Source organism: Brassica napus, chromosome A9, assembly GCF_020379485.1.
Source record: "Brassica napus cultivar Da-Ae chromosome A9, Da-Ae, whole genome shotgun sequence".
In the NCBI taxonomy this organism is placed as follows: Eukaryota; Viridiplantae; Streptophyta; class Magnoliopsida; order Brassicales; family Brassicaceae; genus Brassica; species Brassica napus.
Genome location: NC_063442.1, coordinates 41,614,420 through 41,636,513, shown reverse-complemented (window position 1 = coordinate 41,636,513; position 22,094 = coordinate 41,614,420). Strand labels below are relative to the sequence as shown.

The following is a 22,094-nucleotide window of genomic DNA, read 5'->3' as shown; positions in this document are numbered from 1 at the left end:
GTGAACCAAAAAAAAAGAGAGAAGATGAACGTTGAGACAGGATATTGTTGATTCTAGGCCGTTAACTTAACTTTGATGGGGACAAGACAAGTTTGTGGATAACAGTATTGCATATATGGATACATATCGATACAGATACCAATATAACAAATTATATAAAACGTGAAAAGATTTTAGGCAAAGCATCACAAGACACACACTCGTGACAACGCCAACTGTCCTTCGAAATGAAAAGAAATTAGCAAATAGCAAAAAGGTAAATTAGAAAAAATAAAAACGCACACGCACACTAGAATAATCACCTCCTCTTTACTGCCCTATGCAATGATATGACAATAAATGTGACAGGCCAGAAAAGTCCTTAGATTCTATTTTGTGTTTGTCAAATAAAATAGTTAGATACCGAAGAAAAATAAAAGGAGAATACAAAACGACACATTTTTTCGTTTATTAATCGTTTTTAATGTTTATTTTTTTCTAATAATACCAACTATTAGTATTTTTACTTTATAATGACGATCAGTAATCAACTTCATACAGAAACGATCACGTCTATTAATCGTTTACTTCGGATGCTCCCAAAAGAATAGATATAGGGGAGCATCTGAAAAAATAAAAAAACTCACGTCTGAAAAGTCTGTTAAATAAGAGGGGTGGAGGGGGGGAGATATGAAGAAATTATTATTTTTGGAAGATATGAAGGATTAATTTTGTAATTTTGTGAATAAAAACGAGTTTTGATCAATTAATTCTAACTACAACGTTAACCCAAAAAAACTATAAACATTGCTCAATGACATAACGAAGATGCATACACCTTAGTATAATACTTATGTCCGGTCTAAAATTTCGAGTTATGAAGTCTAACGGTAGAGCGCAAGCATAGGCTTTGTTGGTATATATTCACCGAAGAAATTGTTATTTTGGGAGATATGAAGGATTAATTTTGTAATTTTGTGAATAAAAACGAGTTTTGATCAATTAATTCTAACTACAACGTTAACCCAAAAAAACTATAAACATTGCTCAATGATATAACGAAGATGCATACACCTTAGTATAATACCTATGTCCGGCCAAAAATCTCGAGTTATGAAGTCTAACGGTAGAGACGATTAGTCGGATATTGCTAGTGAACCAATATCGAGGGTGGTGACTGTATTAAAAAGTCAACACATAACGGATGAAGATGACGTGCCGTATCATGATCTTGTTGATGAAAATTAGGGTTTTGAAATTCAGTGTCCGAATGGAGGAACGGGACAAGTGCAGATCTCCTGCACATGCAGTTCTCCTGCACTGTATTCACCATTCACCATTTTCTTTTTACAAAAGCAGTTCAAGCGGGAGATCTGCATGCAGTTCAATATTTTTTGTCTTTTTGTGAAAAAAGCAGGAGATCTGCATGCAGATCTCACCCGCCAATATTTGGTGGTGTTGATCTGCTTTTTTTTTTGTCTGGTCAATAAATAACTTTGTTACAACATATAACTTTAAAAATATATTTATCTAGTTTTATGAATACAATATTTTTATTTTATTTTATTTACAATTTTAACAATATAAAATTATCATTCTCTACTTATTATTTTTTGTCATATAATTTTTAATTTTTATAAATAAGAAAATAAAATAAGTATAAGTATCTTTTAAAACATTTACAGGCATTTCGGTCGATCCTATAATATCTAAGATATTTGTTTAGATATCTAAGTGTCATTTTTATTGTTTTAATATATGATCTATAGTTTTGAACTCATTTTGTCATTCCTAAGTTATAATAAATTATTTGATCCGGTTTTCTCCTGCATGATCCGCTTGATCTGCACTTGTCCTGCTTGATCTGTACTTGTCCTGCTTGATCTGCATGATCTGCTTGATCTGTCCTGCTTGAACTGCTTTTACCATTCGAAGCCTCAAGGTACGTGGAAAAAGTTTCACAAAGAGAGAGAGAGAGAATAATTGTCCGTCGAATATTTCGAGAATGTTTATCTAACTTCGAAAATCCTACTCTCTGTCTTTCATTAAATGCAACTCGATTATGTGTCGAATTAAAAAAATTCTTCTTGTCATCTTATTAAATGTACACACTATTGCTAGCACTACAAATAAGGTTTTTCTAAACCATTTCAATTTTATCGGATGCTCCCCAAAGGAATATAGGAATTTAGTAACATATGAAATCATTAATGATATCGGTGTATCCAAGGCAGAGTTTTCGTGTGGTTAAAGCATCAAATATTAGCTAAATTTATTTTTAAATTTCACTGACACATATAATATCATTTAATCCAATTTGAAAATTTCTACAAAAGTTTTTTTTTTGACAATTTATTTTTTTTGCTGGGAAAACAAAAGTTCCCCTATCCCCCCGCTAATACTTTTTGTCACTGCAAATTTACTGGATTGCAAAAAGAAATAAAAGACTACAAGAGGCCCGCCCAGCCCAATACAATTTTAGTTAGCCCACCACATTGAACCACTAGTAGAAATGCAATTTGGAAAAACCGTGGAAACAGGTTCCTGAACCTCATCACATCCATTTATGAAAACAAAACTGTATTCCAATTTCAAGAACGGACCGCAAGAGATCAATTACTTGTCCTTATAGAAGGATATAGAGTATCAAAGATATTATTAGCAAATATTGTATATTTATTATATAATATATATTACATATATTTGTACTACATAGATTAGGAAAAAATCACTAATACAAAAATGTACGTTGTCCTAATTATTATTCTTACGAGAGTAAATACAATTCTTCACATGTATCTCTCGTCATATTAACATGATATCAAAATCCGATCCTTAAATTTGATCCACACTTATCTAGTTTAAAGTTGGTCCATCGATCTATATAGATTAAGCCTAAAGTTGGTTAATTGATCTTTGTCCAAACACACTGAAATTGACGTTCAAAGAACCATCATTTCGAATGAGCGTGTTAGAGACTAAATCTCTCACGGCTGTTGGAATAGATTTTAAATAATATAAGGTAAATGAATCAATCCACTTATCACCGATTAATTTAATGTTAGAAGTCTTAGCTTAACTGTCCTCATCATTTTCAAGTAAGCCGGGTCATAAAATAGGCTTCTCGAGAAAAATCAACTCATTCCCTCACAAGGCTGAAACAATGCTTGTGGAGTGGTAAGCAACACACACACGCCTTAGCATCCAATGCAACAATCACCAAATGGTCCAAGAGTCTGCTTGTTTCTTCCCCGGTTCTAAAACTCTGGAAAGTAAAGTCAAGAATATTAGAAAGCAATACATAGTTTAGCAGAACTTGTAGCTTTAAAATTAAAGTCATAGCAGCAACGATCGTAGTGGATCCAAATTCACAAGAACAATTACAACCCACATGCAACCACAAACAATCGCAATACTGCTATTTCCCATAAATAATTTAAATTTCTGCTATCACTTTTTCCCGCAAAATTAACGGTTATAAATTTAATGCGTACATAAATTAAATTACACCAAAAAATAATTACACCCACTACTTAACGGTAAAACGTTGCCTTTAATGCTTCTTTTCTGGAATACATATACCAACAAAGATTAGGCAAACACACTAATCACCGGATGAGCCATTAATTTTCATTCAAACAAAAACAAAATGTAATCCTGTCTTCCCTCTTAACATGTCATGTAATCCAAGTGCTTCATGTGAAAACCAAATCTAATCATAAGTTTACAACCACTCAAATTGCTTAGGCTCCAAATCGACCGTGACAACGTACGAAGGCCCATAAAAACATCGCGAACGAGAACAAATCTAGAAGCCTAGCTAAAACACTGCGTTAAAAAAAAACCTAAATGTTCACTACACTAATATTGAAAACAAAGGAACAAATATTCAGCTAAGAAGAAGAGGAGGAAAAGGAGAGATTAAGATTAAGATCAATCTTTGAAGAAGCGAAACAATCCCTGGAAATGAAAGCAGACGAGACTGCTTCGCTGGTTTCACTAAGTGACGACGACGTATTGCTTCTCCAACGTTTCTGAGAATTATGAGGATGATTCAACGATAGAGACAGTGTTAAATCTTCTTCTTCGTTGACCCAAATGTTCTTCGTTCTCTGTACCTGAATAAGCTCAAAGCCACAAGTTCTTAGTTCCTGATAGCTATTTTAGCTTTAGTTGTTAAAAAAATCTCTTATTATGTAATAGCATTTCACAGTCGAAACTTAAGACAAGTCCACAATGTATTAGTATAGTCTAAATCATTTAAAATCTCAAATGATATGGGTATTAGTTATTAGAAGCTGTAGATTATAGAATAGGAAAATATTATGATTAGGTTATAAAATCAGATTAATTCACTAAGTAATATTGTGTACAGAATTTTGATCTGTAGAATTTAATGTTGTAGTTGTAATTAAAAAAAATAAAGTTCAACATCAAAACATCAAATTTGGTGCTTTTTAACACCAAAACATCAAATTTTATTTTGGTGTTTCATTTGACCTCATCCATATCCTCTAGTGTTGTCATTAGATTATTTCCAATGGAACACAAAAATTTACTCTATATTTCACTCTAAAATAGAGTAATTCTATTATAGAGTTGAATTTACATCAATAATTCACTCTATAATAGAGTGAAATATAAAGTAATGTTGTTTTTTTACTCTAAATTCAATATAGAGTAATATAGAATAAAAAAACAACATTACTCTAAATTTCACTCTATTATAAAGTGAACTATTGGAGCAAATTCAACTATATAACAGAGTTACACTATTTTAGTGTGAAATATAAAGTAAATTTGTGTGTTCCATTGGAAATGTTCCTACACTGCTCAATCGTTTTATATAATGAGTGTTAATCTGAATCTAAAATACTGTTTTACTTCGTAAATGCTATTTATGAAACCATATTCTGAAACTGAATATATTTTTATTACCTCGAGAAAGTGGTTAGACTGAAATTTGTTGGACTCGCCAATGCCTGCAAATGTCTTCGTTCTCTCCATGCTAATGTTGTTGAGAAAGTCATCGTCATCATTATCAGCTGAAGTCCGCCCTCTTCTCCCCAAACAAAAAAGGAGAAAGCAAAAATTAAAAAAATTCGACAATTCATATTCAAACAAAAATATATGATAGCATACCTATTTTCTGGAATAAAATTAAAAGACTTGTCAGAAACAAATTAATATTCCCTTTCCATTTCTGCCAAAAAGTAAAATAAAAAAAAAATTAAAAAAAAATTACCTAAAGTTGAAAGAGTGAAAACCCAAAAGACAATCATTCCTTGCGTGTTCAGACAAGTTGTCATAAAAATGATCTTCATTGTCTTGTCTTCTTCTTCTTGAAGATGATGAACTCTCTTTTGTCGCCCAAAAATATATGATAAAAACATTAATTAATTAATTGACCATCAAATTTAAGAAGCATCTATTTACCTACAAGACCATAGATAAATTCTTTTTCCCTTGTTATAATAAATATTTCACCAGTATTTATACTTTTATGACAATGGGTCCAGTGAAAAATACATTCATGCAGTACAATTTTGATGTGAATGGTGGGAACAAGACCAACTGTATGACTGAATTACCCTATGTATATGTATGACAATGGTCTAACACGACTTAAATTTATAAATTACAGTTTTGATGCCTATAGTTGGAGTTTGAAATTAACCGTCATAGTCTTGACTTTTGGCGTAATAAGTGTAATTGACTGCCTTAATATGTGATCCCAAATATTTCTAAAATTTATTACCTGATCGTCCAAGAAGAGTGTGTTTGTATCCTCTATACATCTGCGGCATGATCAAAACAAAAAAGAAACGTTTTAAATATTCAGATTACTAAACAAACAATCAAATTATTATAAGCTAAGGTGAATAAAGTAGTATGATGGCCAAGATAATAAAAATAATAAAAATGAAATGTTTCATCATTTTGTTTGACCTGGAGATGGCTCTTGACGTGTGATATTGTTAGTCCCTTTACATCCATTATCTTAAGAACAAGTTTTGGAGTTGCTTCTGTTTCATTCAAACCCAAAAAAATACAAACATTTAGATCTTGAAGATGACGATTGATGAACTTTTTAAAAAAACTTTTAAGACATGTTTTTTATAAAAAGGACAAAAAGAAATAAAAGTTGGTTTGACAAAACTGACTGTATTGACCACCGAGCATATCAACGGCGTGAACGAAGTTCTGGTGAAGCTCCGGCGTCCATTTCAGGCGAGGTACCGGAGACCGTACGTACGGTCTAGCTCCACTAATCCCTCCGTCGCTGCTCCTTCCGCATCTACCCATTTAGATATTAGCCCACGAAAACCCTAGTCTTTTTGTGGTGAAGAAGAGAGATTGTGAAGAAAAAGAAGTAAAGAACCCTACGAGTGGAGAAGGTTATAGACTAATAAGGACGATCTTTTCTGTTTTTATAAAGGATAAAGGTTTCTTTTCCTTCTATTCGCTTTTGTCTCTTTTAGAAGAACTCGTGCTTATTTGTGTGTTTGTGTTCGTGTTTATGTTTGTTCAATGTGAATATTTATATTATATTTGTGCGTGTGTATAAAAAGGTAAAGAAAATAAAATTTCAGAAATTATGATATATGATAATTAATTTCTTGGACGACCAAAACAGAAAGAAGAAATATGGGATATTTTTTTAAATTACCAGCTGGAATGTTGTTATACTCATATAGTCTGAGGTGACATGTGTTTTGACCTAACAGAATAGAATACATACAATCTTGATAGAAAAAAGAATAGAATACATTCAACGCAAATTTATCATCCATTTGACTTTGCATGTATTAGTAGAAAATAGCTTTTCAAGAATCTTTTTGGATTTTGGTTGGTATCAATAATCCATGGACCACTCCCGTTGGAGAAAAGTTGTCATGCAAACTATTATCCAGATAGTAAAGAGGTTAGAGCTTTTGGTGTTGACACAGTAAGTGTCTATGAAAAATATGAGATTTGCATACTTTGAAAACTAGTCTACATACAAAATTCATGTGATACGTGTAATACAAAGTGGTTCTCTTATATCAGAATATTTGCTTTCGATTTGTCCAATCCTAATTGCTTACAATAATTACCTTATTGGGATTTGGGATTTACCCAAATGAAAAATTTCCCTAACGGTGTCAAAACTTCTTTTTTCATCATAACTCTTTTTAGATCAGATTTTAAAAATGTAAATAACCCAACTGCAATGCTTTGACCTTAAGATCATCATTCTTTTTTTTTAGTTTCCTATTTTCTCATCGTTTTTTTTTGTTTTTTTTTTACGTATTTAAACCAACTTTTTTACTTCATTACCCTAATTTCCCTTTTTCATATTCGTCCATCTCCATTTCATCACTTTCTGGTTCGTTTCTAATAGTTTTTTTATGATCAAATTTCGTTTTTAATAGTTTTATATACGCAGTTTTCATTAAAAATGTAATGATATTCACTACACAAGCCCCTATGCTTCTGCTTCTTTCCTGTCCTCTTACCTTTTCTGATTTCTTGCTGCATGTTGAAAACAAATTTAAATCATTTCCCTATGTGGTAGCCCAGTAAAATTACTGGTTCGTGATTGCAGTAATTCGGATCCCACATTGTTATAGATAAATTAAATTAAAATTAAAATTAAAATAGAGAGAAGAAGAGGAAGAGAAAAAACGTAGGAGGTTGCTTAAAGTAGGAAGGTGGTGGGACGTAAATGTCGTCGATGACGAAATGGCCAAATGGGTATGTAAGTGGTGCTGTGCACATCTTCTTGACCGTAGACCCGGTTTGTCATCAGCTTAGTTTTTATTACAATATATATTTCAGTTTTTCCCCTGGGTTTATTCTATGTTTTTTTGGGGTGTAAATGTTAATACTTCCGTGTAGGATCAAAAACTAATCAAAAAGTATAGGGTTTAGTAAAATGATTACTGTCATCATTTTTAAAGTAAACAAACCTATATAGATTTTATCAATCAATCCGTTTGTTTGCAGTAGGCGGAACTTATTTGGCATGTTTAACTTATTTTACACCCTTTCTTAAGATGTACCAATAATACCTTTTTCAACTGTGTATTTTATTTAGATCCTAGATATTCAACAAAACTGCATATGCAAGAATTCCAACAAAACCGACCAAAAAGAGAAAGTTGCATGTATAACACTACAAAAATCAAACCAAGCCGTAATACCAAAATCAATTAGAGGTGATTTTAGAGGTTACGTACGTCCAAAGTAGACCTTTTACCCCATATAAATCACGAATTCTAATGTAAGAATATTTCAAGGAGATGTTTATTGACTTTCAAGATAAAGACTTGTTGTAACACATAAAATACGCTATGATTTTCTTCACGCTGCACCTAAAATCTAGCCGTAGTGTCGTATACGTGATATAATACACATGTAAAATATGTACGACATATAAGTCAAAACCCACTTTTCTTTTATGCTTTCGAAAATCAAAGTAAATTTTGTGAAATTTAACCTTGATTAAATGGTTAATCAAGTAAAATATTTAAATATTGGTTTTACACACAAAAGACATACGAGTTACCTATTATGTATGTAAGATGATCAAGCATTAGCTTTAGGGCCAGTTAAGTCAATAATAATTTAGGGGCCAATTGATCACAAAAAAAAATTAGGGGCCAATTGCATTAAAGATCAGTTGGTTCTGATGGTAACTAAACTTGGTTGGTAGTGTATTCAAAGTGCTAAATTCGAACCCATATTTCTATATATTATAACACTACTTTTAGTTATAAAATGGCAAAAAAAATTAGTTGCTCCTAACTTTATATATGTTGTCAGGCACGGCCCTGATCGCATACGAGTTAAGCAATTTCTCACATATAAAGTTGGTGCGACGAAATTCATTCGGTGGGTACATGTCGCGACATTAGTTAATTGCTCTCTGAAATAATTCTTATGATAACGAAAAATCAAACATGCAATGAATTCCCAAATAGATCCAAAATCAATTTAATGTGAAATTGACCACAGGTCCATGATTCATGGCTTTTACTACAAACCAACATTCAATAAGTTTCTTCAACTGATACATATTTGTGTCTGTGAGTTGTATATATACATGCAGCTTGACAATAATATAGGATTGTTGAAAAGTTTTGGATTATCATAACAGCTAAATTCTATTTTGATTGGTCAAATTTCTTACCGAACCATTTTATTAGATTTGACCACTATAATAATCAATACTATTAAAAAAGGAAGAAATTTTAATAAATCTACTTAAAAAAGTTGTTTGAACTCTTTCTTTTTTTATTTTCTTGGACTTCTCCTATATATTATAACAATACGTGACAAGATATTTACCTATATAAGCGATTTTTACTCTAACTATCAAACTGGATACATTATTATTTATTTTTAACTATTTAAATCATTGATTGCTAAACCACCATACCCAAACAAAATAAATTACACGAACCAAAACCAAAGCACAACCTATTATAACATAACTTTATCGAAATATTCATTTTACCCACAAGGAGCATAGTACCATCGACTACACAATTAATTTCTAACACAGATAAACTCCAAATTAATAAAACCAAAAACTTAAACATAATTAAATTGAGACTCACATTAAATTTAAAATAGAATAAAGCCTAAATACTTAAGAACATAACTTACAAAAATATATGTGAATAAAACATTCTTTTTAAAATCTAACTTTTAATAATGGAACATATGTCTCTGATACTCTTATAAAATAGTAAATTCTAGTTTAGATTTACATTATATATACTTTTATATAAAAAAATTGAAAATATTCTAATACTTGGTTTTATAATTGGTAGTTTGATTGTTAATAGACATACAATTAAATGTAACATAAATCGTTACTAATAACACTATATTTATCCCAGTTTCAAATTGCTATACTATTTTTACACACGAATGAATCTTAAAACAAACTTCAAAAACACAAACGCGTAATCTAATTTCATACAAATTAATTGTGCTTACGCAAATGACCTATATATTAGTGATATAATCTTCAAAATTATATGATTCAAACCTTAAATTTCATAATTATAAAAAGCAAAACAAAATCAAACCCGCGCTTTCAAGCGCGGATCAAAATCTAGTTATCATTTATTACTCCATATGTTTCGGAGTAAGTGTCATTCTAACTTTTTTTGTTATACAAAAATATCACTTTACAATTTCATAAAATTATACTTATTTTCAATTGAAAATTAATTGAAAACTGTATTAATTTTATAAATAATTTTATTTATCTCAAAAATTATTTGTTAAAGAGGTAATTAATAACAATTTATATATATTTCTACTATTTTTTTTAATTTGTGTAGAAAATGTCAAATGACACTTATTTAAAAAGGGAAGGAGTAATTGATTTCAATCACATATATAACACATACACGAGGGATCTAAAATCGAAAAAATATAATAGTAGAAAGGTGCAATCACCCGAGAGAGAAAAACACCTAGAGAGGGTTTGTTTAAAAGTGTGATTTGAGAATAGGTGGGTCACCAACAAAACATATTTAATACATAACTTTTCTTCTTAAAACGGTTTAACAAAAAAAACTTTTTGCCAGAAAATATGTTATTGTTACTAATCAAAATAATGAAATATACAATAGTATAGATGTGGCAATGTGAATAAAATTTATGGTAGTGGATGTATATAACAAGCTTAGTAGGGGATAAGGACCAGTTAAACAAACAATCCGTGATTTTTCTTTCCTTAAAAGAAAAATCATCTTACCCCTATATCTTTAGCTCCCTTGTCCAAATATATCAAACTATGAATTCTAACTCAAACAAAAGGATATCGCAACAGGTAGAAAATTCAGTGCTATAAAATTAGTCTAGGTGCCACCCGGATGTCCGCCTAATCGACAAATCGGATTTAAACTGGATCTAAACAAAACAATTTTTTTACACTTTTTCAAAAATCGATCTAGACATTAAAAAAATTGGTCTAATCACCCGATTAATCAATAATTTCATATAAAACGCTTAACGACCGCCTATAAATTTCTTGATCATTGAAAAAATTCAAGAGAAAGTGTAGGTTCTAAAGGCACCACACATGGTTATAATCATGGCAATATAGAGATAATTGAAGAACAACACAAAACTGATTGTGTAGGTTGTAATGTGGCAGGTCAAAAGGAAGAAGGAGAGGGACATAGAATAATAATCTCCCTTTACAGGCTTTGTATAAGTTCTCTTATCCACCAACCATTATTGCAATTTTTGACGAATTTCCTATACAATGCAGAGTGTTCAGGCCGGCCGGTCTAGTGTTTATGGAGCCCCTACAGGAAACTTAAAACTTCTGACAATTCATTTTTTCTTCAAATGTAGACAAAAATAATTAAAAAAAAATCAACATTTGTTTCATGTGCTCTAGATCGGTATGAGAGTATATATGTTCCCTGGTTCTATATTCTTTTCTTGGAATGCACAACATTATATACAGGTATGAGTTGTTGGAGATGAACAAATCATAAGTTTTCATATCCAGATAAAGGGTCTGAGAGTATGTATCAAACGTTAATATACAAAGCTAATTTAATTGGAGTCCTGGCCAGGCGAATAATTATAACCTTTTACCTAACAAATGATCTCACCAAAGAGAAAATCAGACACTTACCTGATGTTCCAGGGAAAGCGGCAATGAAGTATAATGGGCACTAAGACTTATGTAAAGAGTTATAAGAGTGAGCATCATTACATCAAAGAATGAAGGGATACCAAATATATGTTAGATAAACACTTTGAGGAAATGAAAAGGCTGCAGCAAAGTAATCGTGGGTCCAGTAATACTTATTCAAGTTATTGAAAGCAGATCAAACGTTTGATAGAAAAAAAAAAGAACAGAAAGAAAAAGGAAGATATTTTGTACTAGAGATGGAATATGGCATTTTATGTATACTTGTCTTGCAAAATTGTCAAAAAAAAAACTTAAACTATGGTTGGTTTTTTGTCTGAAAACATTGCTAACATTAGGTTCGTTTTCGGTTTGAGAAAACAACAAATAAAATTGATGAATTTCTACAGATAAGTTTGATAATTTTATATTCTGATTAGACAACAACAACAAAAACGTGAATAAAAAGTAAAAGTTTATAACGTCTTCTTCTGTTTGTAATTAACAGCAGAGAAAACGTAAACCACCGCATTCAAAATGCTTAAACCGGCCAATAACCAGAAGAAATAATCAAGATGTCCTTCATTGAGATCATCCGTAATCCACCCATCTCCACCGTCCAGGGTCGTGAGATACGTCACCACCGTGAGCAGCAACGAGCTCAAGTAACTCCCAAACGCATAAGTCAACAGTCCCAATGCACAACACAGACTCCTCATCGACTCTGGTGATTGACCATAGAAAAACTCAAGCTGTCCTATACAGTAGAAAACCTCGGCTGCACCGAGTATGAAAATCTGAGGAACCTGCCACAACACAGTTAAAGAAACAGCTGTTCCTGTTTCCACCACCCCAAGCCGCACCTTCTCAACGATGGCTGCTGATACAATAGAGAAGACCGAAATGACAAGACCTATTCCTATTCGTTGAAGCACGGTGAACCCATTGTCGTTCCTTGTAATAAGTTTGGCGAGCGGGACGTTGAAACGGTTGTAGAGTGGAACCCAAACTAGGACGGTGATGCAGTCGAAGACCCCGAGGGTCGCTGGGGGGATCTTGAAAGAGCCGATGTTGCAGTTCATGGCTCTTCCTTGTTGGACAAACATTGTGGAGACTTGAGCGTGGAGAGATGAGAAGAGGATACCTGAAGCCCATATTGGAAACATTCGTATAAGAATCTTGAGTTCTTCGACCTGGGTAACAGTGCATAGACTCCAAGGACTTAAAATATCTCCAGAGTTCGCTTCTTGTGCTGATATAACAGCAGCTTTGTCAAGGTACCTACATTAATATACAAATATTTTTTTTATCAAATTGTATACCGTCAAGCGGTTCCCATAGAGTGGTGCATTCATGTCTTTCGTATGAATGCAGAATTATCGAATGTATAATCGTCAATAAAATTTTCATAATTTATAATAACATAATCCATCGTAAAAAGAGTGTATATATAGAACCAAACTAAAATTGATCTTCAATCTTGAAATCTATTTTTAGTGAGTTTCAAATCATTAGTGAGTTTTAAATGATTTTGGAGGTTATTAATATTTTTTAACTAATAAACTATATATATATAAAACTTTCAAATCACTATAAATTTTCTTAAATCTACAATTTAAAATGTTTTCAGTGTTTTTTAAAAGAATCCTTCATGTTTGAATAACATTAGAATTGTCAGTTAATACAAATGATTTCAAATGTCATTTTGAACAAAAAATAATCATGAAAATCAAAGATATGATGAGAAGAGAAAGGATTACTTGTAATCATCTGTGTGCTCGAGTATCCTACTTTGGACCACCGCGTAACTCAGGTTTTGTGTTTCAGTTTCATATAAGAGTGTTGTGTCTTCAGGGACTTCGAGATATATCTTACGAAACGAAGCGACAAGAACTTGACAAATCCGTGTGATGGGACTACCTCTAGGTTTCTGAAACCTATAAAGTGGCGTGCCAAAGAAGAAACAGATGATAGCTAATCCCATGAAGATAGTAGGTATCCCGAAACCTAACCCCCAACCGATATTCTCTTGAACCAACACTAGACCAGACGATCCAAACGACCCGATATTGATACAGAAGTAAAACCAGTTGAAAAAAGAAGACTTTCTCACTCGTTCACTCGAGTCGCTGTCGTCAAACTGGTCTGCACCAAAGGTTGCAACGCACGGTTTGATTCCCCCGGTGGCAAGAGCTATAAGGTAAAGCCCGAGAAAGAATGTTATGTTCTGAGCTGTGGTCGGTGATGGGCAGGAGTCTCCAACGCAGTCAGCGGGTTTCAGATATGGAACCGTAGCAGAGAGAGTCAGAGCAGACATTCCCTGAACATCAAGTAAAGAATGGCAAATTTCCAAAACAGCATTTTTAAAATGTTTATTCAAAAAAAAAATCTAATGATAGAAATATCAAAATAGCACTAATTTGATAAGAAAAACACTAAATTATTTTAAGTCCTAAACTCTAATCTCATCCCACCACTTTAATACTAAACTATAATTTCTATGATGTTGTATTGTTACCCAGTGTTAAAAAGGAAAATCAATAAATCTAAACTAAAATATAAACAAAAAATGTATTTTTAATTTTTAATTAATACTATTTCTGTTTCAGATTAATTACCGTTCTACAGTCCGCAATATGTTTCATTTCAATTGTCATTTTATGTTTACAATTCATTTAATTTCAAAATTTTCAATTTTATCTTTATTCTTTTAGTTCATATAATCAAAATAATAATATAGTAATTGGGAGTAAATTAAATTTAATAATTTTCAATGTGTAAAAAAACCAACGACAAACAAAATGAAATGGAAAGTGTATTTTTCTTGTGAGCTAGTTTTGTTATAAAACATTATTTAGTGTTATTTAAGGGTATTTATCGATAAAGAACAAAACCGCGTTCAACACACACTCCCCAAAAAGACTGGTCCAAACATAGTATAGATAATACTTACGAGGAAATAAATGGAGGAGAAGCAAGCAATGGTCCAGTATCGACCCAAATAAGCATCGGCTAAGACGGCTCCAATGAGAGGAGTGATATAACAAGTCCCTTGCCATGTTGTGACGTTTCTAGCAGCGGAAACGTTTCCTTGGTGCAACTTAGTGGTTAGGTAAGTAATGAGATTGATAGCAATGCCGTAGTAAGCCAACCGCTCACAACATTCATTCCCTGCACATTTAAAAAAAAAAAGAGAGATCAGTCTCTCGGAGCAGTTAAAGACAACGAAAACAAAGTGAAGAAAATTTATTCACCTAGAATAAACGGACAAGCTTTCCAGTTTCCGGTTCTGTCTTTTAATGGTGGGTTTCCTTTGATGTCGACTGAACCATCTTCAGCATATAGTTTCAGTTCCTCCTGGTTAATTTGAAAACTTGTTTAGCAAACGCAACTGATGTTTGTATCCTTACAAATCTTTTATCATAATGATGTTGACTGAACCTGTATTAACACTTGTTCGATGAGGGACTGCTCTTCTGCAACGGAACCCATAGCTTCGTCAGAGAAATTCCTGTTATCAATCACTCACGCTTCTAGCATTTTCAAAATTCTCTATGTTAGACAATTGGTCAAGTCCCAAGTTATAAAGGGTCCGTTACAGAACTTGATGATGGCATGCAAGCCACGTGCTTACTTCTATACAAACCCAATTCTATACATCTCCAATGTATTTCTCTATTTTTTCCTCTATAATTGAAAAACTCTATAATAGATATGAGTTTCTCTCCAAAGTATTTCTCTATTTTCTCATCTAAAAAGGAATATTCTTAATAGATTCTTTTAAAATTTTACAATTAACACATTTTAACTTATAAATATTAAAAATTGACCCATTCATTATATCTTTTGGATTTTTTTCATAAAAGTGCAATATTATTTAATTTAAACAGTTTGTTACAAAAAAAACATTAAACAAAAATAATAAAACAAAGTATACATTATCTAACCATCATTATGGAGATCCGGAAGTAATTTACCATAATATTAAGGTGTTTTAATATGTTGTATTAATTAATATTTAAATAAATATGTTATCAATATGTAAAGTTTATGTAGATTTTTTTAGTAATTAAACTATAATTAATATTTTTAGTTTTAAATATAAAATTAAGTATTATTTGTTAAAAATTAGACTTTCACATAAAATAATATTATTATTTATTTATTTTATTTACTTATAACTGTAAAAATTAAAAATATTATGTAAACAAAAGATAATAGGGTTTTATATGTAAAATAATGTATTTCTACATAAACATGTATTTTAATTATAACCACAAAAAGTTAAAGGACTATTGTGTAAATAAAAAAATGTCTCTAAATATAGAGGAGAAAATAACAATTTCTATTTTAGAGTAAGAAATATAGATGTGATGGAGTAAATTTTCCTCTATTATAACATATAGAGGTAAATATAGGAGTGAGTTGGAAATGCTCTTATTTATTTCTCCATATGTTTTGCTTTGTTCACATATATGACCCGTAACTTTTCTAATTACAATTATTTCCCTTCAGCAGCCTCCCCGGTCGAGGCTAATTACGACTTTTAACAACAATTCAAGTGAGTACTAAAAATTTTACCAAAACAAATGGTCTCTTGACTGATCTCTTCACAACTAAACAAGGTTTTGCAATAGTCAAAAACCAGTTAACAATAACATCAAACTTTGTTTCTCAGACCTCAATTGTTTCATATGCTTTCGTCCAATGCAGGACATAAACTGTGACTTTGTCTTTCACTATTGCTCATTTCCTGTCTCTGCAACGAGACGAGCATTTTCCTTCTCAAAGAAATCGAATTCTTGGAGAATCTTAGCAAGCTTTGTCGCGTTGTCTTCTTTGATGTTCGCAGGGACCTTCTCTTCGTACCCGGACGCGCTCATCACCTTCTGCAACTTCTCCTTTTGTCTGATGAGACACGAAAATCAAATGTCAGATGAGGACTTACTTTCAAACATTTTGTTTCGATTCAGTTGATGGGTTTAGAGGGGCTTTACTTTTGTAGTTCGTCAATCTTGTTTCTGATCTTTTCTTGTTCAGCTTCTGTGTTAATGGCTCTGTTAACTTTGAGATATACCTTGAGGTTCTCGTTCACCGTCTCAACTGCGGATCCAGGTGGGGCTGCGTGTTCTCCCTTTAACAGAACCTATACCAAAGCCCCAAATAAACTAGGAAACAGGAAAAAGAAACAGTAGAGAAACCATAAGAAAGAAACTAAAGGTGGGCTTGTTTACCTCCAAGGACGATAGATTTGCAAGGGTTCTGATCTCCAACTCGTGAGATTTTACAATTTCAGATGTTACGTTGTTTTCACACACAGCAAAAGCAGGTAACCTGAGATAAATGTACACAAAATGACCAGTTATTCGAAAAATGCAGAATGGTTATAAAAATGTTTCGAAATGTTCATTTTAGTTAACTACTCAGACCTTTCATTCTTCTGTTTCTCCATTAACCCAGCCCGGAGTGCCCTCAGGCACTTCACGCTCGCTAGAACGGTTTCCATTTCGGTCTCCACTTTTTCATTTGTCCAATTCTGGGCTCACAACAACACCAAGAGGAAAAGAGAGTTAGAAAACCGAACAAGCTAATAACAGACATAAGTCACTTTGATAATCTTACTGACCTCTATTGCAGATGGATAGTCACATATCATAATAGAAGCCTTCCTTTCAGTGTTTTTGGGTGACGGCAGCCATTGCCATAGCTCTTCAGTAACAAAGGGCATAAGCGGGTGAAGCAGTCTCAAACCAGTCTCCAGAGATACCCAGAGAGCATGTTGTGCATGAGCCCTCTCTGAAGCAAACGCAGGGTTGTCGCCAGCAAAATAAGGCTTGATAGCTTCGATGTAGACATCGCAGAATTGATATTGCCACCATGCATAGACTGTGTTGGCTGCATCCGAGAACTCAAATGCATTCAGTGACTCCACTGTCTTTGCTATTGCCTTGTTTAGCACAGAGAGAATCCACTGGCAGCTGAATGGCATCGTTTCAGGGGTTAGAGTCAGCGGAGGCGAATAATCATCGCCAAGCCTCATCATCGCAAATCTAACGGCGTTCCACAGCTTATTACACCATTGGCGGTAACCAACCACTCGGAGGATGTCCAAGTTTATTTTGTCAGACTACAAAGAAAGCAAGAGTAAAGAAACATTCTTAGAGTACAAAAATAAAGAGGTTGTGAGGCTGTGTGCAATGGATTGTACCTGAGCAGTGTAAGAGACGAGTGCAAAGCGAAGAGCGTCAGCACCACATTCAGAAATACCATTTGGAAAGTCCTTCACTTGTCCTTCTTTGGCAACAACCAGCTCTTTTGGATCCAAGTTGCCCTCTTCTAATCTCTTATGAAGAGCATCAAGAGTTACCCCGTTTATTACTTCAAGCGGATCAATGACATTTCCAAGAGATTTTGACATCTTACGCCCATGTGCATCACGTATCATAGGATGGAAATAAACCTACAGCAACCACAACGAATATGTTTTGGTATACACAGACAGTCGCAAGATAATGGAAAAGATAAGACTTGGATCGAAAAGGATTGATTTAACTAAAACTTTTATGTACCTTACTGAATGGAACATCACCACCTAGTTTCATTCCCATCATAACCATACGAGCAACCCAAAAAAAGAGAATATCGTGTCCAGTTTCTAGGACAGATGTTGGATAGAAAGCTTTGAAGTCTTCAGTTTCATCGGGCCATCCCAAAACAGATAATGGAAAGAGCCCAGAAGAAAACCACGTATCAAGTACATCCTGATCTTGCGTCAGTTCAAACTTTTTCCCAGAAAATTTTTCAGCAGCCTCTTTCCGAGCTTCTTCCTCAGTTCTAGCAACAACCCAATGGTCATTGTACGCCCCAACCTCCTTGCGCTCATCTTCCTCTAGAGCGGCGTACCATGCTGGAATCCGGTGGCCCCACCAAAGCTGTCTTGAAATACACCAGTCACGTATGTTCTCTAGCCATCTGTTAAGGTCCATTGTGATTGTTAATAGATTAATAATAGAAGAACCATAAGAGTAAATGACAAATGAAAGCAACCTTCTCCATTCTGCAGTGTACTGCTTTGGTACAAACTCGAGCTTCTTGTTCTCATCATTGATAGCAACATCGAGAGCCTCCTTTCCAATCATGCTGCAATTGACGTACCATTGAGGTTTAATCATAGGCTCAATAACGTCACCGGTTCTTTGGCAAAGTCCAAGCCTCATTTCATTGTTTTGGGCACCTCTGTAAAGCCCCTGGAACATATAAAATTATATTAACGAAAAAGTTAAGGTACATCTATCTCTGTACAAACAATATCTCCTCAAACGAAGAATAATCAAGTTGCTATGATATGTTTACGTGAAGTACTAATGAATTACCTTCTTGTTCAGAGCTTCAAGAACTGCCTCACGCGCTGCAAAGCGTGGCATCCCTGTGAAGTCAGACCCGCCATTTGTGTTGATTTTTCCATCATCAGCTAATATGTTTATAAATTCAAGATTGTGACGCTTTCCGACCTCACAATCATTGGGGTCATGGGCAGGAGTAATCTACAAAAGAAGAATAAAAATACTTTGATACAAGAAAAATCAACTAATAGGGGCAGAAACATATACAAAAATATAAGAGCACGTACCTTAACACAGCCAGTACCAAAGTTTGGATCAACAAGTATTCCATCACAGATGATTGGTATTTTCCGTCCATTAAATGGGTGCACAGCAAATTTCCCATGAAGATGCTTGTATCTTGCATCATCGGGATGAATAGCAATGGCAGTATCTCCAAGCATCGTTTCCACCCTTGTAGTGGCAACAACAACCTCTCCCAAGCCTCCCTCCAGAGGGTAAGCAAATGACGTAAGAAGACCAAATTCTACTGGCTTATCATAGCCAGGAACATTTAGTAGCGTTTTTTCTTTGATATCGATATGCTCCACCTACATAGACACACTCCGCATAAAAAGGATGCCATCTAATAATCATAGTCTAACAATTGTTGACTTACCTCAACGTCAGATACGGCTGTTCTCAAAACACAATCCCAATTAACAAGCCTAATGTCCCTGCGTAAGCCATGGTATATGTTTCAGTTAATTGTGCTTTCTTTAACCAGTTAACTGAAAAGGTAAAAAGAGCACATTTCCTTTCTTTTTTTTGTATATTCCTGTTTCTAAGGATTTTTACATACCTGTAGATAAGCCCTTCCTTGTATAACCGTACAAAGCCCTCAGTGACAGCTTTTGATCTTTGCTCGTCCATTGTAAAACACTACAAAATACAAGCGTAAACAAATCTGTTATATAAATAGCCAGAGATACAAGTCACGATAAAAGGTCCATTTACATATAAGTTCACCTAGTGGCTAAAGAAACTAAACATTGCCAATTTTCCATAACACTTGTCCGGGAAAGGTCCGGTCATTGAATTTTACCTCACGAGACCAATCAAGAGAAGCTCCTAGACGCCGAAGCTGTGTCAGAATCGTGCCACCATGTTGGTTCTTCCACTTCCACACCTTTTCCATGATCAAAAATGAACCACAGATAAATTTTTAAGCAATGCAAAATGGAAAACGATTCATGAGCGTGTATTTATTTTCAACTTACTTCATTTACGAATTCTTCGCGGCCAACGTCATGCCTAGTCAATCCTCTTTCACGCATGAGCTTCTTTTCAACCACAACCTAGAATGTACATCCAAATAAATAGCATCAACCAATGTGCAAAATAAAATATTCTACAACCATGCCAAACATGGAGTTTTACACTGTAGACTGAATTTTTCTAATACGGAAATGATAGGGAGAGAACAACGATGTAAATGGCGAACCTGTGTAGCTATACCAGCATGGTCCATCCCGGGCACCCATAAAGCATTATACCCAGACATTCTCTTCCAACGAATAATCGTATCCTGCATCAAAAAAATTCAATCCGTTGATCATCAGGAGAAGCATTTGACTGAGAAATAGCACCAATATATTAGTGCAAATGAAACCTCAATGGCAGATGTTAGGGCATGGCCAATATGCAAGGCTCCAGTCACATTTGGAGGAGGAAGAACCTGCAGAATCAATTAGGGACGATTTAAGAGCTAGAGAATACAATTAAAAGAAAGGTATAATCCAGAATGAACATGGATTCAAGAATCGAGTATGGTCTTACAATAACAAAGGGCGGCTTGGAACTCTTAGCATCCGCCTTAAAAAGGTCAGATTTCTCCCACCAAGCATACCATCTGACCAAATCACAGAATAACACAGAGGTTATGTAGAGAGAAACTTTTACAGAATAAATGAACACCACGCCTCAAATCTATACACACTTACGATTTCTCAACGGCAGCAGGACTGTACTGTTTAGCCATCTGAGATGAGAGCCTTTTCTTATCACCAAGAGGAGTTTCAGGGTCCACAAAATCCGCAGGATTCTCATCTGACGCGTCTCGTTTGGAACTCTTCTTTGCGCTCTTTTTAGGGGCACTGGTTCCATCTTTCGCCTGTTTCGCCTACACCATGATTTAAAACTAAGGATATACCTTTCACCCGAGATGCATAACTGGAGTTCCTTTAGAAACTACCTTCAGTTCTGCAAGCTTCGCTTTCTCCAAAGCTTTGAGCTTCTTCAACTCCTTTTCTTTAGCCTATAAAACGTTGTTTAAAAATCACTTTTAAAGTAAAGTGATGTAGTCATAAGCAATAGATATAAACAATTAAGAGAAGTATTCAAGAGTCAAGACTATTAGTGTAGAACACTTTGATTCTTGATATAGCAAAGATGATGGATCAGACTTTCCTATCTAAAGAAAACAAACACATTCGATCTATCTACCTACGTTCTCATCAAATTCAATTTTACATTGCATCACTATCCAATCTCTAGGCTGATTGAGCATTTTATGAGAAATTGGAGAAAGAAAAAGTCAAACCTTGTCATCCTTCTTCTTCTTGCGCTCAAGCTCCTCTTCTGTGAGGATCTTCTTCTCTGCTTCGGACTGCGAATTAAGAAAAAAACAAAAACAAATTGGATTCTCAAGACTTATACACAATTCGAGAATCAGGCGATGATGATTATCCTCCGTACCATTGTTGCGGAGCCGTGAAAGGAGCGACGTAGTAGATTGGTAGGCGCCGGAGAGAGGAAGGAGGAGAGATAGCGAGATAGAAATAACGGCTTGGCTCTCGTGAGGAAGAGCAGTGACATACAGACACACACCAACGAGATTTGCTTCCTAGGGCTTTACTGAAACTCTTTTTTTATTGTTATTGACTGATGCTAACAAAAAGAAAAATGAAAATTTTGATTTGAGATTTGGGTTTGTAAAACGAAGCGGGCATTATCGTTTTCAGCCCAGTGGGCTATGGACTTACAGGTGTCTTTTTTTCAATCGGAAAAGGACTATTTTATTCAAAAGAAAAGGAAATATCTAGTCGGCTGGTTTTAAAAAATGAAATATCGAGTCTCCTTGT

The 22,094-nt window shown here is 33.9% G+C and overlaps 3 protein-coding genes across 3 annotated transcripts; all 3 read right to left on the bottom strand.

Annotated features, from left to right (window-relative positions):
• Nucleotides 1–3,661: 3,661 nt before the first annotated feature.
• Nucleotides 3,662–7,280, bottom strand: LOC125578581 (putative Myb family transcription factor At1g14600). Its single transcript, XM_048741733.1, has 6 exons — nucleotides 6,144–7,280; nucleotides 5,929–6,005; nucleotides 5,738–5,777; nucleotides 5,225–5,339; nucleotides 4,918–5,038; nucleotides 3,662–4,097 (listed from the first exon to the last, which is right to left on the bottom strand). The coding sequence occupies exons 1-6, from the start codon at nucleotides 6,283–6,285 to the stop codon at nucleotides 3,873–3,875; spliced, it is 720 nt and encodes a 239-aa protein (XP_048597690.1). The 5' UTR covers nucleotides 6,286–7,280; the 3' UTR covers nucleotides 3,662–3,872.
• A 4,760-nt stretch (nucleotides 7,281–12,040) lies between these two features.
• Nucleotides 12,041–15,752, bottom strand: LOC106434653 (protein NRT1/ PTR FAMILY 8.3-like). Its single transcript, XM_022691266.2, has 5 exons — nucleotides 15,071–15,752; nucleotides 14,884–14,986; nucleotides 14,583–14,800; nucleotides 13,390–13,949; nucleotides 12,041–12,910 (listed from the first exon to the last, which is right to left on the bottom strand). Exons 1-5 carry the CDS (start codon nucleotides 15,119–15,121, stop codon nucleotides 12,106–12,108), a joined length of 1,737 nt encoding a protein of 578 aa, XP_022546987.2. The 5' UTR covers nucleotides 15,122–15,752; the 3' UTR covers nucleotides 12,041–12,105.
• Nucleotides 15,753–16,191: 439 nt separating this feature from the next.
• Nucleotides 16,192–21,886, bottom strand: LOC106432392 (valine--tRNA ligase, mitochondrial 1). The gene is made up of 21 exons (XM_013873221.3): nucleotides 21,709–21,886; nucleotides 21,554–21,619; nucleotides 21,206–21,268; nucleotides 20,955–21,133; nucleotides 20,791–20,863; nucleotides 20,624–20,689; nucleotides 20,456–20,539; nucleotides 20,232–20,309; nucleotides 20,057–20,140; nucleotides 19,814–19,893; nucleotides 19,631–19,688; nucleotides 19,260–19,562; nucleotides 19,003–19,173; nucleotides 18,677–18,876; nucleotides 18,199–18,601; nucleotides 17,838–18,089; nucleotides 17,256–17,756; nucleotides 17,059–17,165; nucleotides 16,864–16,963; nucleotides 16,627–16,775; nucleotides 16,192–16,537 (listed from the first exon to the last, which is right to left on the bottom strand). Exons 1-21 carry the CDS (start codon nucleotides 21,826–21,828, stop codon nucleotides 16,369–16,371), a joined length of 3,306 nt encoding a protein of 1,101 aa, XP_013728675.2. The 5' UTR covers nucleotides 21,829–21,886; the 3' UTR covers nucleotides 16,192–16,368.
• Nucleotides 21,887–22,094: the final 208 nt, after the last annotated feature.

What these genes read in the sequence shown, in the direction of transcription:
- LOC125578581 (XM_048741733.1), bottom strand. Translation starts at nt 6,285, where the DNA reads ATGGGTAGATGCGGAAGGAGCAGCGACGGAGGGATTAGTGGAGCTAGA. An exon ending in TATGCTCGGTGGTCAATACA is followed by an intron (nt 6,006 to 6,143) that starts GTCAGTTTTGTC and finishes TGAATGAAACAG; the next exon opens with AAGCAACTCCAAAACTTGTT. An exon ending in ACGTCAAGAGCCATCTCCAG is followed by an intron (nt 5,778 to 5,928) that starts GTCAAACAAAAT and finishes ATCATGCCGCAG; the next exon opens with ATGTATAGAGGATACAAACA.
- LOC106434653 (XM_022691266.2), bottom strand. Translation starts at nt 15,121, where the DNA reads ATGGGTTCCGTTGCAGAAGAGCAGTCCCTCATCGAACAAGTGTTAATA. An exon ending in TCGAACAAGTGTTAATACAG is followed by an intron (nt 14,987 to 15,070) that starts GTTCAGTCAACA and finishes CAAATTAACCAG; the next exon opens with GAGGAACTGAAACTATATGC. An exon ending in AGCTTGTCCGTTTATTCTAG is followed by an intron (nt 14,801 to 14,883) that starts GTGAATAAATTT and finishes TTAAATGTGCAG; the next exon opens with GGAATGAATGTTGTGAGCGG.
- LOC106432392 (XM_013873221.3), bottom strand. Translation starts at nt 21,828, where the DNA reads ATGTCACTGCTCTTCCTCACGAGAGCCAAGCCGTTATTTCTATCTCGC. An exon ending in ATGCTGGTATAGCTACACAG is followed by an intron (nt 20,310 to 20,455) that starts GTTCGCCATTTA and finishes TGTACATTCTAG; the next exon opens with GTTGTGGTTGAAAAGAAGCT. An exon ending in CTCTTGATTGGTCTCGTGAG is followed by an intron (nt 19,894 to 20,056) that starts GTAAAATTCAAT and finishes TGTATTTTGTAG; the next exon opens with TGTTTTACAATGGACGAGCA.